Genomic DNA, 17,961 nt, shown 5'->3' on the forward strand with positions numbered 1-17,961 from the left:
AAAAAGCTTTTGACCTTAGAGCTTAGCTGTGCTGAACTGCTGAGACAAATATATCATCCTTTTGCATCTGTGAAACAAAGATGGCTCAGAGGCTGAGGTTTTCATAGAGATGGGGTGGCCCCAAGCACCACACCACGATGGCTCTCCTCAGGGCACACTCATGCTCGGAGGGTGTAAGCCTCAAGCTTCAGGGCTTTCCCAGAAGAGGAAGCCAAGGTCTGGTCAGAGCAGGGATCTGTCCAGCCCAGGACCCTCCTCTGGCACTGGGCAGCGCAGGGTGGCTGAGGAAAGCATAGAGAAATAGGGAAGCACAGAGGGATTTTTATCAGCCAGTTCTCAGTAGATAAGGGATTTTCTGAGATGGAAGCTGCATTAGACCATCAAACTTCATAGATCTTGAGGAATCCCTCATTGATTTGTGTAAAGTCCATATATTTTTTGCGTACTATTAAAATGTACTTCATGTTTTTAGCTTTTAAGCCTGACACCTCAAAATTATGTTGGGCATCCCATAATTTTCTGACTGTGAGAAATAGTTAAGAATCACTCTCTACTGACCCTCTCCATACCACTGAAGAATTCATGTACCTTTATCATAGTCTGTCTCTTTCTTGCCTTTTTCTGAGAGATGCAAAGTCCCAGTCTGCCTGCAGTCTCTTCATCCTGAAGCCATTTTACGCCCTTGAACAGCTTTCTCACCTTTCTCCATTGCTTCTATAGGCTTAGTTTCTGGTCATTTCTTTCTGAGATGCAGTGTCTAGAGTGACATATCATGGTACTCAAGAGGCTAGTGCATCAAAACTTTATATACTGGCATAAAAATATTAGAGAGCAGCTCCGTGGAGAAGGACATTGGAGTCCTGGTGGACAAGTTATCCATGGGACAGCAATGTGCCCTTGTGGCCAAGGAGGCCAATGGGATCCTGGGGTGCATTAAGAAGAGTGTGTCCAGCAGATCAAGGGAGGTCCTCCTCCCCCTCTACTCTACCCTAGTGAGACCTCACCTGGAGTATTGCGTTCAGTTCTGGGCTCCCCACTTCAAGAGGGACAGAGATCTACTGGAGAGAGTCCAATGGAGGGCTACGAGGATGATTAAGGGACTGGAACACCTGCCTTATGAGGAAAGGTCGAGAGACCTGGGGCTTTTCAGTCTGGAGAAGAGAAGACTGAGAGGGGATCTGGTTAATGTGTATAAATATATGAGGGCTGGGTGTCAAGAGGAAAGGTGCAACCTCTTTTCACTTGTGCCCTGCGATAGGACAAGGGGCAATGGATGCAAGCTAAAGCACAGGAAGTTCAGCTTCAACATGAGGAAGAACTTCTTTACCGTAAGGGTTACAGAGCACTGGAACAAGCTCCCCAGAGAGGTTGTGGAGTCTCCTTCTCTGGAGACTTCCAAGACCCGTCTGGATGCGTTCCTGTGTAACCTGCCCTAGACTGGTCCTGCTCTGGCAGGGGGGTTGGACTCGATGATCTCCAGAGGTCCCTTCCAACCCCTAACATTCTATGATTCTATGATTTTTGGTTTCTTTCCTAATAATTCCTAGCATCCTGGTTGTCAAATGCCTTTTCTTTGCTTCCTCAAGACGCTGATTTGGAACTTTTTCCCCAAGATTGACATATCCTAATAAACATATTTTCATAGATGTAAAATCCACATGCATCTGCTGGTTGAATTGCTAAGGAAATATGTATCAACTGACCAGAAGCATTCTAAAGACTTTTAGGTTAATACAGTTGAATTTGATCAATTCAATGGCGTAGGTCATACCTCTGAAGAAACACAAGACATAGCTTGGCAAAACACGCTTTGCATTTATCATTGTTAGCATATTTAATGTTCTCTGGAAGCAGAAGTCATACAGTCAAGATAGGAGTTAATGTTTAGGGGACTAGTTATAGCACTATAGTGTAACATAAATCATTTAAATATGAACTACATTCTGACGACTGCTTTTCACACTCTCACTAGGCCACTTTGCCACATTTTTACCTTAACCCGCAGCATTAAGAGGTGTTTCTCTTTGCTTTTGGTTGTAATTACTGATGATCATAATATCTAAAAATCAGTTTCAATGTGTCCTACCTATCTTAGACTAAACATAGTCTCATATACTTATTAACAGGACTGAAGTGACTGGTTTTCAGAGATTGTGGTGAACTAATGCTGTGAAGTGCTTTGAAAAATCTGGATCAGATTTTTCTAATCTGGATTAGACCTCTGTGTTTCAGACCCCTGTGTACTACAGGAGCACAAGTACCAACGTACCTCAGGGGCATTAGTTCAGGAAAGTGTTATTTCAAGGTACACTTGGCATGTAAGGTGGCAGAGCACAAAGTACTTGATAGTAATTGCTTTTGCCATTAACTTGCAAAACATCAGTCAGGATAGAATAAAAAGAGGTAAACTACCACATATTTATTGGAAGTTGAGAGTATGCCTGCACATTACACCTAATTCCTGCAGATGGTTTGGAAAATACCTGTTAATCTCTCAGTGATGCACTTTAAATTCATGTTCCCTTACGGTAAGTGTTGGCAGGCTAGATTGCTGCATGCAGTAAGTGCCTAGCAGAGCCTTATGGCACTTTTAATACAGTAAATAGTATGGTCAACCGGGGAACACATTTATCAAGAGATCTTGTCCCCTAAAATACGGGATAAACCAATAAGTTTACTGAGGACTAATACAGCATCATTGCTTTTGGTGTATTCCTTTCTTTTGTTTGCCCAGTCCTAGGAAATATCCTATAAATGGGGTGGAACACCTTAATGAAGAGTTTCAAGATTTTTTTTCTTTTGCTGCCAATACTTCTTTTTATCTGTAGATTTTTAATATATGGTTTTACCCCTTCAAATAAACCAGCTGATCTATTTTACTCTGTTAAACACAACATCATTAATAACATCATTTTGCCACTTGAAAAAAAAAAGCTGCAGTCTCTCTGTGTAGTAAGCATGGACACAGTTTTTTATGTGTAGGTCCGAATTAAAAGGCAATAATGCATGTTAACAGATTTTTCTGAACAAATTTACCTAACAGCTAAACCTGTGCTTTAGTAATGACTATGGCAAATAATATCTAATTAGTGCAGCTGGATGGCAAATTGTCAGTGTTCTTCAATCTGTTCCTTGTCCACTGAGGTCCATTGCCCCCCATGCTCCTGATGATCCACAACTCACCCACCCTAGCACGTTACTCTCTAGATTACTGGGACACAGGAAATTTCTTCTGGAACCCAGGGTTGAAATCAGTTATTCCCAATGCAGCTTTGGCTGGCTGACTTCATAGTACAGAGTATATTCCTTCCTTTTTAGCTGGGGCAGGGCTATTTCTGGAGGTAACCAATGAACTAAAAGTCTCTTTTTCGAATAAAGGACAGGGATAAAAGGGAGCAGGGAGACACGGTGAGTACTGTCACAAACTCCCTTGTTTTATTTAGTAGCATCCTGGCAAATGCAGTTCTTACAGCACTTGTATTTGTATTCAGAAAGCTGAGTCAAGAATTTTAAATCCCAGTGTATTATGCTCAGCTCACAATTCAGTGCTTTTAATTAAGAATGAAAACTGTGCCTAATTGACAATCTTTGAAAAGAATTTCCAGCCTTCCCACATCATTTGGGTTGTCACTAGAGAAATCAATGTGACAGAGGAAGTTGATCAATGAAATCTAACTCTGTCTAGTCTGCATTAATAGCTATACACACACATTATTCATATGATGCCACACATAAAACCAACATTTTACACACAAAGGTTGTTTTCAACAATGACGCAGGCAAATCCCAAACCTTTACTCTGAGACTGTGCAAAACCCAATTGGTACAGTTAGTATGTAGGTTTGGTGTCTTTTAGCATCAACACAGCAACCCTGTCTCTGTACAAAAAAGGAGCAAAGTTGAGAAGTAAGAGTACACAGTGGATGTGAGAGGTGCTTATGACTCAAAGATGTAGCAAATTTGGAAAGGAAGCAACTGAGGTTTGCAGTCAAAAGATTAAGCCAGGACAGAATGAAACTACAAGTATTTAGCTTGTCCCCCCAGCCTGCAAAGAGGGTGACCTGCGTTGCAGACATAGGGCCCAGGAAGTCCGTTTGCAGCAGTGCTGACTTCTAAGTGTCGAGCCATTTTTGTTCTCTGTCCTTTCTGACAAAGAAGCAACTTTGAATGGTGCAGTCCTTTGGATCCATGAAGGCACAGGGTTTCTTGCCAATTTTCCCTTTTTTTTTTTTTGTCCCAAGCTGACACGTTCTGGTCAATGGTTTCTCTGAAGAGAACTTGGTCATACACCCCATCCATCCTTACTCACCCGCTCCTTGCTGTCTCCCAACGAGGACATCTGCTCCTGCCATGCAGCCCATGCCCAGAATGCAGACCACAATCCCAATGAAATGTACAGCCTTGTATCGTACCAGTAAGAAGAACCAGGAGAGCAGTATCACCACTGGGATGACAAAACAGTCTAGGAGCTGTCAAGAAAGAGAGGAAAAATCAACAAGTCAACCTGCTAACACTTTGCCCGAAAATACTACGACAGATTCCAGCAGAGGGGAGCAGGGTTATTTAGCTAGTAACAGCACTTTCTACCAGAGAGAAAGTGTATTCAAGTGGTTATGTCATCCATCAGACAGAGGATAAGACTACTCTGTTCATGACTATTCCACCAGTTCAGGAGAGCTGTTGCTCTACAGTAACACCCAAAAGCACTGCCTTGCTCTTGGATTCAGATGCATATTTCAAATCCATGGGAAGGAAACGTGGGCCAAAAGAGAGCCACACCACTCCATCTGGTCCTCACCTCTGGTGATTAATGGACAAAGACTGAGGGCAGTTTTCCTGCAGTCTAGACATATGCTTTAATTCAGTCATTTCAGGTCCAATTAGCAGGAATGTTCATAACGCACAAGGTGACCAGATTTATTAAATCTGGCCGTATAAATCAAGGGGTTTCTGCATGCAGAATACTTATAAAAAATCTGCCCCCTGTGGGGTCTGTTAACTCCTTGAAAATACAGTCCCATATGCCTCTGAAGAAAAAAAAAAAACAAAACAAAAACCACCACCTTGCCTGCAGTGCAAGAAACTCAATCTTCTTGCCAAGAGACCCTGGATAAGAGCTTTCTCAAAGAAGTGTTATGAAACACAATCTTTAATTGCTTTTTTTTCCAGAGACACCTGGCAATAAACCCAGAGAACCTGTGACTAAAAAAAGAAATGCACCAAATATTTGCTAGAGGACCTTGAGATTTTAGAATTAAAATATATTTTAGAAACTACCGGTATGTCACCAGGAAACAAAAATCCTGGCTAAGAAACACCCCAAGAACCTTGTCTTTAATCCCACTTCCTAAAAGGATACAGATAATTAAGAGTCATGATTCTGTGGACTAACAATGGGATTTAACAAATTGTGCCGGGTGCACTACTGTTCAGTATCAATTGATATAGCAGGAACCAGAGCTATATGATTGCAACTTCTTCCTGATGAAAATGTCTGGAACAACCAAAGGAGGAGACTATGTCCATAGTTCTGGAAAACTACAATGTTGTTACCTTGATTTTAGATGATGCAATTTGTTTTTTCTTCCCTTCGGGCCTATTACCTGCTACTTGCTCTCTTGGTGTGATTTACCACTAAGCACACTAAGTATTATCAAATAATGACCACATCCCTTTTTTAACTTCTTTGTCTGTCCATGTGTTATCTGAAGAGAAAAAGATTTTTGGATGATTTCAAGAATTTCAGTGCTTAAGACAATTATTCTTTACATGTGAGACACCTATGTAATAAATATTAAATCTGGGAGATCAGCAAAAATATAAAAGCCAATTTTTGGACCAATGATAATTTCCCTGAAACTTTTTATGAAAAACAAGAGTGTGCAGTGGAAACCCATCCATTTCAAAGATTCTCCAGACAGTGAGTGGCAAAAGCCTTCAGAAGAGAACTGGTTCAGCAGCGGGACTATGCTCCTCTGAGGAGGCTCAAGCAGTCCCAAAGGACTGCAGAACAAATGAGGGAAATTACAAATGGGAAAGGTCCATGCTAAAAGCAGGTTCTGCATTTACAATGAGACCTAATAATCTAAAAGGCATGGTCAGGCCTCTTTACAGTGAAAACTTCTTCTAGCAGTCCTCAAAACGCTGTCCTTCACAGACTGAACACGAAAAGGGACAAGGTCTGAAAAAACTGCAACAAGTTCCTTCATCTGCACAGGGCATCTGCTCTGCCTCTGACGATCCTGTAACATGTACAGCGTGTAACGGAGCTAGCACTCAGTAACTAGTCTTTGCAAAAACATGCATATACAAGACACCACATACACAAGAACAACTTTAGAAGTCGCACTGCGGGAGCCACCAGCTCCTGGGGCAGGGAAGGGTGGTGGTAGGACTACCGGGCATACGCATTAAATCCTGGCACGTGGTGCAGGCGAGGTGGCACACAGCCTTCTCCTGTCACTGGAAGGAGGGACGGGGTCCACCTAGCCAGCACACTGCTGCACGGATAACATCCACAAGCACATTCCTCATGTGCTGTGGATTTCTGCACTTCGCCAACATAGCCCTAGCACGTACTAGCAACGGGGTGGCTCACTCTTCACTGTAATCTGTTGGCTGTGGACACAGCTCAACACCTCCCCTCTCAATGCACAGCTCATGTCATCACACCTGTACATGCTGGGGGTGTGTTCTTCGTTAGCTGCGCTGGCACACAGTGCACCCATCATCTCTGCTAAAGACGAAGGGAAGGTGGTACCAAATAGCAGGGAGGCAGTCACTCCTTACACTGCTCATAGCTATCCCTGAAGGTCTGAATGCCTCTGCCCCATCCTCTCCTAGTGCAGCATTGAACAGGTGAGCTTAACTCACAGTTTTCTGACCTCATTACAGTTTTCCACTACTTAAAGTGTGGCTACAAAGAAGACGGAGGCTCTTTCTTTACCAGGAGCCACATGGAGAAGACAAGGGGCAATGGGTACAAGTTGCACTGGGAGAGGTTTCATCTCTATATAATAAAGAAATTTTTTACACTGGGAACAATTAATCACTGCAAAAACCTCCCCAGGGATGTGGCAGAGTCCACATCACCAGAGGTTTTCAAGATGTGATTGGACAGGGTGCTAAATAATTTCATCTAAGTTTCCTTTCCCACAAAAGGTTGGACCAGATGATCTTTGGAGGTCCCTTCCAAGCTGCGCTGTTCTATGAGTCTAACTTAACTGGTAGTTGGCATCAAAATAAGATGGAGGAGAAGCTCACACGGGCAGGCACCTGTATCACCGTGGAGAAAGCAACCAAAATCTGTCACCAGTATAAGCCAGCTTTACCTGGCTCAGTGCACATGGCTTCCCTTCCACGCTGTCCTCCTGGAGTCACCAGTAGCCAGTAAGTTATACCAACTCAATTAACTTTGCACTGGAGAAGAGGAGAAGAGGCACCCTTACACTTGGCTTAGAGCTGGATGTGAGTAACATAGGATCAGCCAGAGGTACTGCACAGTCTGCCATCACCTTCCTCAGGCGAGCACCTAAGATCTGAGCACCCTCTTCCCATACATACACAAACCACCTCTGCGACGACTGTGGCCAAGACAGAGCAGAAAGTCTTACGCAACAGTTAAGCACAGAGGTGTTTTAAGAAACCAATTATTAAGTAAGACAGTAAGCATCTGCAAGCATCTTTCCAGTTCTTTTCTGTGCAAAGGTGAGTAAGTGAACCTCAACCATCACTGGACCAACTATTTGATTTTGCAAAGTCAGGAGCTCCGGTCACTCACACAAACAGTGTTTAAGAATAGATTTAAGAATGTGAAGATGTCACCTTTCAGCCACTAACTAGAGTATCTCAAGAGACACAGAGTGACTCAGTGGATATTTTCCACCCCTAACATCTAGAACCCCTTGCCCACCTTTATACACAGGACATGACACTGCATGTTCATCATGAGACAGGAGCTCTGATGAGGGCTGCTTTACTTACTCTGTGCTAAGCATACAAAAAGAGCTTTTTCTTGTGAGTATGAGATATATTAGGGTGCTAGTGTGATTTCAATAGCCAGTTTAAAAAATTGTTTCTACCTGCAGCACGTGTACTTCAACATGCAAATTCCTACTAACAGTCTTTTAGAGGAAGATTTTAAAAATTCCTCTCATTCTGTAAATATTTAAATATATCTGTGCTTTCAAGTATGTGAAGATGTGTCTTTTAAGTACTAACATGAAGGAAGTCATGAACAGAACCTGTCACAAACAAACAATGCTGAGAGCATCTGGAAAATGCCCCTTTTGGGGCTGGTAGTCCAAGGTCTAATCCAGAAATTGCTATTTGGAATACTGCAGCATCAATAGATATAAACATTAAATGTAGGTAATGTTCATTGACATTATATAGGACTTGAATTGTGCTTAGTTTATATATTATAATTAGTTTATATATTATAATTAAACAATGGGGTAGATGGCAATAAATTAGGTTACAACAATATAAGCAATAAGATAACCTAGTGTATATTGCTTAACTATTTTTCAGGTATTGCTTTACATTTCATTTTTCCAGGACTAAATTTGCTCTGCCTTTCTTTTTTCCTCAGACAATCCTGTCTAGTGGAACAAAAAAATGCATATATATTCTACAGACAAAAGATGTGAGATTGTGGATTACCTGATCTGCAATAGGGTTTTCTTGTTTATTTTTTCCCTTTTTTTCTTTCTTTTGTTTTTTATTAGTTATTTCAGCTATTAAGAAAAAAACATTATAACTAATTGTCTTTTTTTCTGATTATAAAGCTTTTACAATAACAAAGATAAATTATGCTTAGCTTGAATTTCATTTATAGTACACAAAGGTCAGTTGTTTACCAGTATTTTCCTAAGAATTATCTTTGATATTTTCCTTCTTTTTAATTGCTTATTCAAAAGGTACTGCCTATACCCTGTCATTATGTTAAATTAATGAGTGACCTGATTTTAATCAACATTCCTGTTAATCACAGAAGTTATCAGATCCCACCAAACTAAAAGAACACATATTTCATATTTTGCCATGGGAAGATAATAAAACTGACAGGAGTGTGTGGTGCAGACCACATTCTTTGACACTGCCGTGTTTGTCTGTGGTTTTCTTCAGTCACCGGTCTGAATTGGGCTGCTTTAGAAGGCAGGATACAGAAATATATAAGCTATTGATATATCATCCTACAGAAACTCTTGTCTATTATAAAATTGCAGTGTTGTAGAGATTGAAGATTATTATTTGACTCTTAAAAGATATCACACTGCATCTAAGTGTTGTTGATACACAATATTGAAATGTATTTCCTCCAATTACTTGTTTGTTAAATTATGTTGACTTTACTACACATGTGAATCATAGACAAATATTTTCTTGCTAATAGTAAATATCCAGTCTCTGATCTCACAAATTCAGCATGAGTTTGCACATCTATAGCAAGAATGTAGTGTTAGTCACTGTAAAGGAGAGCTGGCAAGCTTTAGAAGAATAGGTCTGTAATACAGAGGGTTCACTGCTGACCTGCAGCAATATCAAAAAGAAAAAAGCTGGTCAGCAAACTCCATATGGGAACAGCTGAGCTGAATCTCTCTTTTCTGGATTTTTTCAGCCCAGTTATAAGCTCTTTTTTTCACATTAGGGGTTTCTCATTAGCGCTGCCCTCCAGCAAATCATGCGAAGAATCAGCTGCATCCTCTACTCAGCCTACTCTCCAGAGCAGAGGGATCAGTAAAATCAGTGTTGTATGCGTCCAACGTTGTATTGTGAAGTACCTGTGATAGCTACTGAATTTCAGCATGCGACCTGGTAAGTTTAATACAACAGCAAGTGCTATATCCACTAAGAGACACACCTTCCAACATTTGCTTTGTTTTTTCAAAGGGAGAAAGGGTTTGCTGCCCATTCGGGGGCTCTTTCTATTCCAGTTTTCACACCACCTTCACGATACCACACACACTTGATTCAACTATACAGAAGCAGCCAAGATGTGAACCCTCAGAGAGCTGGCTGCTGGCTGCCAGGGGAACCATGTGGCAATTATGCTACCCTGTGACTGAAACCTTCTGCAGAGAAGGTGTGGATGCTGGCAGCATTTCTGACAGGGTTATTTCAAGCAATTCAAATAAAAAAAAAGAGCATTGTTTTTACCTTTTGTGTTTCTATTTGCTATCTCATCACAACTTAACCACTTCCTTGCATGGTTTTTATATAATCATGGAATTAACTTAATAACTAGTCATTTTTTCGTCCAGCCAAAATGTAGGGTACTTCAGCTACAGAGATTGGTGAAAGAATCAGTTAGTGATGTCATTTGTTTAAAAAAAAAAGTAGAAATGTTTAATTTCCATGACATGGAAGAAACAAAAGCCAGAAGACTGCTTTGAGTCTGAAGCCTCTTTAAATTAGTATTTTGCCCACAATATCTCTAATTTTCTTCTTTGGGCCACATGACCAATGCTTCTATAACTGTTCCCATCAGTTCCTTTAATCTGTTCTCAGGATTTTCTCTTTTTCCCTGTGAACACAGAAACTATCTCAAAATTTTCACTAGTGGAAGACCTTCACCTCCACCTGACTTGCATGCACCGACACCTACGATGAGGATTATCACAGCTCCAGCTTTCTGTGTACATAGAAGGAATTCAGCGACTTTGAAGCTATGTTAAATGAAAGGTGGTGGTCACATCCAAGCCACAGTTCCTCTGCTCCCAACTCTCTACACATGGACACGCTTTACTACCATCACAAGTAATTACATCTTGACTCTTTTTAAAAAAGGACACACCTCTTCATTGTATCCTCTCGTTACACACGCTCCAGCTGTGCTTACGCAAGGTCTGCTCAAATACCAGGAAGAGTTACCAACAAACTGACCACTGAAATGGCCTTTCCTTTAATTGCCTTCCTCCTCTGATTTTACATACCGCTGTCAGAAAAAGATCATTGTAAGACAGCAGACAGCTCTGCCAGCAGCCATGTGTTTCTGCAGGAAAAAACTATTTTCTGTTTTGCTTCTCTCTAAGATGACTGGATATGGGCTTTGAAGACCATTTTCTCAAGGTTACTTATTAGAACCTTCTCCACGTCACCAGCTGCTGTAAGCCATGCAGGTGATTAGATCCTGGCCTAGAAAAAATATCATGGATGTCTCCTGTAGAAAAACCTCTGCTTTTGCATTTCACCTGCAAGAATATGCAAAATGGGCACAGAATGCCACAATCTCTGCTGTTGCAATGAGCACAACTCCACTGACTTTAATGAGATTTTACATATTTATATTAGTAAAAAGTTTAGCTCAGGGTGAATTTTGCCATTAGAGGCAGGAGGTCTGGATGCTGAGAGCTCAGTTGACTCCAAAACTATGTACAGAGACTGAGGATATTCCCGGGGCTGGTTTGTGAACCACAGGTATGTAATGCAGTTAAAAGACAGAACAGCAACTCGAAGTGCGATAATAAATCAGATGCAAGATACACCCCACAGACTCTCAAGTATAAATGTATGGTATACAACACTTCTGCACAATTCTCATCTGCAAACCTTATTAACATTGCAGTATTCCCCCACTGCTCTGAAGAAAAACAGAAAAGTATGGTCAACCTTACATGCATAGAGTGGGGGAGGAAGGGAAGGTATGGAATTTATCTCTGTTTTTGAGATATTCATGTTAGTGGGCACTGGACAAGGTAGATCAACAGCTTCAGTATTGCACGTCCCCTACTCCTCACCTTCCAGATTTGCTTCAAAATTATCTCAAACCTTCTGCCTCAATGTACATTGAGTCTGCAGGGACCAAGAACAAAGCAAAGTCTATTGCCATCCAGTGCTCCTATAATAAGCACTTACTGCTGACTCCTTTCCTTTTCTGGTGGCAGTTGTTGAGGTATGAAAACTGCCAGCGGTAATTGGAAGTATGATGTACTGCTGAGCCTCACAGTGATCTAAGAGTAGCTGAGAACATCAGCATCGCAGTTTTATTGTCTGTCTCCTGGTGTCTATAAATCCCAGCTTTACTACCATTGTTTTCATCGTGCCAATCAAAGGCTTGATTGCCCAAGGAATAAATTACCAGATAAATCACTATTTGGAAACAGAGCTCGCTTTTTGACAGTGCCTTATTTCTTGTTACATCGTATGCATATTCTACAGTACCACTACGCAAGGTGTTGCAGAAATAGTCCAGATTTCTATGTGATGTAATAACACAGAAAAAGGACAACATTACCTCTAGCGAGTGCAACACACCAGTGTAATATGCAGGTGGACAGAACAGTGTATTGCAGAAAAGAGAGCTAATTAATGTGGGGACAACCGGGGAGAAGGGAGAGGGCAGTCTACCTCATAGCGCAGCTTGGTACAACGAGAAAGCGCTTACCTGGCAGCAAAGGTTACAAATGTTAGTATCGTAACAGGTTTAGTGGAAGACATTATGGACTTGGTAGGATGTGCGTGTGCGGTACACTGTAAATGCAGTACAGGGAGGTTGAAGTCAAAATGTAGTTTCAGACAAATGAAATATCTAGATCTAAATAACTGCAAGAACTTCAGAATCTTTTCATTCCCTCTGGGGGAACTAATTTTATCTGCTGTGTAAAAGGTGTCTCTAACACCAGTTAAAACACCTTTATTGAATAGTTATTAAACCTTCCACAGGCTTACACCAGGGTTGTTTTAAAAAACCATGAGGATAAATATGGAAAGCATTACCACAGGCAGTCCTGAAAGTTAAGTGTATAGTTTTTAAAAAACGTCCATGGGATCGGGTGCTAGTGAACACAGGAGTGTTTAATGCACTTTCTGGGTCTGTTGAGTCTGGAGAAGAGAGGACTGAGAGGGGATCTTATCAATACTTAAAAATACCTTAAGGGAGGGTGTCAAGAGGATGGGGCCAGACTATTCTCAGTGGTGCCCAGTGACAGGACAAGGGGCAACGGGCACAAACTGAAACACGGGAAGTTCCATCTCAATATGAGGAAAAACTTCTTTACTTTGAGGGTGACAGAGCACTGGAACAGGCTGCCCAGGGAGGTTGTAGAGTCTCCTTCTCTGGAGATATTCAAAACCCGCCTGGACACGACCCTGTGCAATATTCTCTAAGGGAACCTGCTTTGGCAGGAGGTTGGACTAGATGATCTGTAGAGGTCCCTTCCAACCCTAACCATTCTGTGATTCTGTGATTCTGCACCTGTTACAGCTGGCATGCAGGAAGGCTGCAAAATCTAGCACGAGTTGTTAGATTAATGGATCAAAGAGTAACTAGAGATCATTTTGCAAGTTTTTGGCCATCTGGGAACCAGGATACATGCATCCCAGAGCATCAAGTGTGACTGACCTCTGGCACTTCTGGCACTTCTTGAAATACATGGGTTTGGGTATCAAATTGATCCATCAACAAACTACTGTGCCTTTTACCTGGTGTATACTCAGTTTTCAAATGTACCCTCTAGAGAACAGTCTTCACTTACTAGCCTGAGCATTTTCACGGCTCTGGGAAGCTTGAGTTTCAACTGCCCAGCTAAGACGGAGTTAACTCAAGCCCTTTCTCTGGGCTACTGTTTTAATAGCTATGACTTTATGTAAAAGGTGGCTCTACCTTTGCAATTTGGCAAGCACTCCAGGCTTTCTGTAAGCATCTGTCTCCATCAATACACAAGCACTCTGGGCATGCAAAGAAACAGAACATAAAGCTACCAAAGAAGGAGCAACCTGAGAGGTTCAAACAATCTTTTCATGTCCCAAGATTGTGCTCTGAGCAGCAGGTTAGTACACATAGACCAGAGGATATTAGATATCTATGACATTTTAGATATGTAGCCAATTAGGTGTGCGTTTCTTGGATTGTTCTGTTAAATCTAGTTGCCCCTGGATTGCACTGCAGGTACCTAAAGGGTACCTTGGATTTTATCCTTAGCAATTGACCTACACCTTGATGTCTGAAACATAAACTGTGCATTGGTTTTCAATCTAATTTTTTTATGTCACCAGTTTATAAGGGAGGTCTTTTAGTTTGTTTTATTTTGATTTTTTTTTTTTTAAAGGGAAAATTGTGTGTTTCTAGGCTTCACAGTACTTTGTTTTCATCTTATGATGGACCACATTCTCAGACAGTAATTACAGAGTACATGAGGATTTGAAATAATCAGAAGCATGTCCAAAAGCAAAGGTTAGGTATCATATTCATCTCTGATTTATGCCTGTGTGTCCTCGTTCACTGTGGTTCTGAAGGCATCTGGTGAAAGATGTATAGGAAGGTTTATTAGAAAATTCTGTCTTCCCAGACCAAAACCAAAAGGGAATTTTAAAGTAAAGTATAGGAAAGACTTGGGTGTGAAACAGTGGGGAAAAGTAGGACACCATTTTCAATCTTTTCCCGGAACCACGAAGAGATAATGTCAATTGACAGTCGTAAGAGTTTAAAGCTTCATGGCAAACAATGCTCTTGAGTGCTTGCAGTTTTTTGGTGAAGGCAGAACTGCAAATCAATTGCAATAAAGGTATATTTTTACACTTAAACTTTGGCTTTTTGCTGGGAGCAGCTAAATGTTTTTGCCTAAAAGCACGACAAGCCCAGTACACTTGCATGTTAGTTTTGCATGATGGAGCAGAGATATCAGGTAGAAAAGAAGTATATGCTGTAAAACTGATTTCCTACTGAAATGGTCCATGTACCTCTAGTAGAAAAATACTGCAAGATTTCTCATTTACTGAAGTGACAATTTCAAAAACTCATATTCTCCCTATCAAAAAAGCCTTGGTGTGAAGCCTGTTGAGAATAAAATCCCCTAGAACTGACTTGAGGGGCTCGATTCTCAGTCAATGCATACACCAGCATCGCTCTCACAGCCTTCAGTTGAAGCCGTGCTGATTTGTGGTAGGTAGCAATGGTTTCTCAGGTCTCAGTTCTGAAAGGATTTGAACACTTCTTGCTACTTGCCAGCGAGCATTTACGGCCTCACGGGTAGTGCTTTTGCAGTGTTCAGGCCTTTCGGAAGATGCTCTCAAGAGAGGTCCTGTTTGCTTCTTCAGAAATCAGACCCTAGGAACAGCTTGCTTTTTTTCATCTTTTACTTTCCTTTTCTTCAGTCTTCATTTCATACCATTATGCACTTTGACCAACGCTGTTTCAGGCTGAATAATCCCCTGAGCTTCTTCTGTTTCATCTTTAAATGAAATAGGGTCTTGTTTGGCTACATTTCATAAAACGTGTCATTTGATTCAACATCTTAATGCACTACCGCATACTCGTCCCATTCTCACCATATCTTTGGGCTTGTCTACACTTAGAAGCTTATTCAAATTAAGGCACGAAGTGAATTTAAAATGCAAGAGGTATTCCCAGTCACTCCATGTGTATCCAAGCAATCCAGGACAACTATGGGAAAAGGAGACACTGCATTCATTCCACTCCTAGAAAAAAGCTTGACAGCATTTGAGCTTCTTCCTCTTCCTTCTTTCAAGCTACATGGGAAAGAGACGTGAACTCTGTTGTAATCTTCATGTGGAAGAGGTCTAAAACAGACACGATGCTGTCTGTGCCCTATGACAGTCTTCCTGTTCCACTTCTCCTCTCTCTCTCAGTCTAAAAGGAGACTGTGGCTAACTTCAGCTAACAAGTTCACTGCTGAGACACAGGCAATGCCCTTGAACTCTCCTGCCTGCTTCCTCCTCACACTGTAGCTTTTAATCTCTTACACTAAAGGCCGTGCTCATTGCAGGTGAGGAGGAGGGTTTGCATCTTCTGGATTCGGTATTTCATGGGTCCGTCCAAACGAACCTCTGATACATGTTTGTTGGTGGTTGTGGGAGATGGGATTTGATGACTTGGATCATCTTGCTTAGTCCGCTATTCCCACTTGCTATGAGTGAACACGCAAAAGAAGCAATTCAGCTTTTGCTTTTCTCTTCAAGGCTTTTAGTAGCTATAAAATCAGAGAGTATGAGGTTTACGTGGATTTATGCTTTGCTCTATACAGAGTAAACTGATTTGGAAAAGTGTTAAAAGCAGTATTAAATTGTCCAGGCACATTGCAAAGAATTCTTAAACCAAGATTCTGATGGCAGAGGCATTTGTGAGTATTTAGTACAAACCTCACATTTAGATTCCTTGAATTCATAGTTTTCTTCTATTTTTGTTTCTTATTCTGATAAACAAGCTCAGTATTTTCCAATATCACTTTTCAAATATGGAAGAGAGATATTCCTAATTAGCTTTGGTTCTGAAGAACATTAACTGGTGCTCCTCTATTTTACTGGCTCTAACGCAAACTTCAGGCAAATAAGATGTAAAATACACTGAATACTATCTAGTGTTGCCCAGTTGTTTAGAGATAATGTAAAAAGGAAGTAGGTTTGTTTTAGAACAAGTAGCAATGAAGTACGCAATGATTTCCCAAGACGGACAATTTCCAGTCTCTTAAAAATGTTTCTATTATTCACTTCTCCACTTAAATGGAAGGATGCTTGATTCTTTTGTGTTTGTATTTAAAATATACAGGTTAGATCTTCGGAGAAATCTCTACCCTAGCTTTTGTTCACTGCACGTATAATTTTTTAAGGCAGAGTACACTTTTGGATAGCTGCAGTTAAGCTATTATATAACATAACACATCTAACTGCTTGCATTAAAGTAAGACTTCTTCATCATAACTACATTCATTTTACTTAATGACAACTTTTGCATTCAAATCTAATTATGGAATCCTAAAAGAAGTGCTTGTATTTTTTCCAAGTACAATATAAAGTGAGAAAAACATTTCAGCCCATCTGAAAATATTTCCTTAAAGGACCAAATTAAGTATATTATGACAAAAATGTGATTATAAACTGTTTAGCACAGGAAAATAAAATGAAAGCCAGTATGTTTTTGCACAGTTTGGAAAACAATGAATCATAAAAGTAGTCCAATATGAAAAAAACATGTTTTATGAGACACCATTAAAAAGTACACAGAAGATACAGGCAGGATCTAGCTATCAGTGCACCGAAGCCAATGGATGCTGCACCACTGACCACTTCGAGCCTATTACCTTACCTCAAAAGGGAAAACCGTTTGAGTCCTTACCTGTACACTAGTAAGAGTGGTGTATTGATAAGCTTTGACTACCAGATAATTGGCTTCTATATCTACTATCCCCAGGATCATGTACTTCCACCATCTCCTTTTCAAAATTGCCAGCAAGTTTTCTTCTCCTGTGGTAATAAACAACAAGAAGAATTATGTAAAAGAGTTAGGTTTACACGCACAAAATACCTACCTGTCAAGAGAAATTATCTAGAAGATCTATCGCATTTATAACACGCAGTTGAAAAGCACCGTATATAACTAGGTACTGCAAGGAGGTGAAAACTAACACACCCTGTTTGTCTTGCAGATATTAAAACAACCATCTTGGCGAAGTAATATGTGAGGGTCAAATTGTCACTTCACTTAAGACATAAACAACGCCAGGAAAAAACAAGTGCAGCTTGGACAGACTATAAGTGTGTTCTTAGTTTTACTTTTATATATAGACATATAAAATGCTAAAGAATAGAGCAGTTTATTACCTACATTTATACTTTCCATACATACTGATAAATGTATCACACACGACACAAGAGGGTTTTGCCAGAGTGGGAGATTACCAGTGTTTACAAATATGATGGAATATTAGAGCAGTAGAGTAACAGCATCACCTTTGGGCAGATCACAGACCCTGTTCCAAGGATGGTTATTATGATCCTAGAGGTTCAAAATATCAGACCTGTTTAGAGAAAGGCTGCACTGAGACAAAGTGATTTTGCATGACAGGTTGCTCTGCTCCCAGGATTGATTTCTGAAGTAGGCAGGTTTGCTGCCTTCTACAGGAGCCCTGTCAATCACCCAGTACTTAATTTCCACCATGTGAAGACTGACAGTACAATACGGCCTGCAGATCAAACCCACAACTTTCAAAAGGTCAAAGCATT

General features: G+C 40.7%; 1 protein-coding gene across 1 annotated transcript in view; it reads right to left on the reverse strand.

The window, feature by feature from the left end:
* Window positions 1–17,961, reverse strand: part of SLC35F1 (solute carrier family 35 member F1) — a 276,349-nt gene that overhangs the window by 38,727 nt on the left and 219,661 nt on the right. The window contains exons 3-4 of the mRNA XM_068402179.1: window positions 17,075–17,202; window positions 4,310–4,469 (exon numbers count right to left, since the gene is read on the reverse strand). Coding sequence (XP_068258280.1) covers window positions 4,310–4,469; window positions 17,075–17,202 — 288 coding nt within the window. The remainder of the gene's footprint in view (window positions 1–4,309; window positions 4,470–17,074; window positions 17,203–17,961) is intronic.

The sequence above is a fragment of the Nyctibius grandis genome, chromosome 1 (genome assembly GCF_013368605.1).
Source record: "Nyctibius grandis isolate bNycGra1 chromosome 1, bNycGra1.pri, whole genome shotgun sequence".
Taxonomy (NCBI): Eukaryota; Metazoa; Chordata; class Aves; order Nyctibiiformes; family Nyctibiidae; genus Nyctibius; species Nyctibius grandis.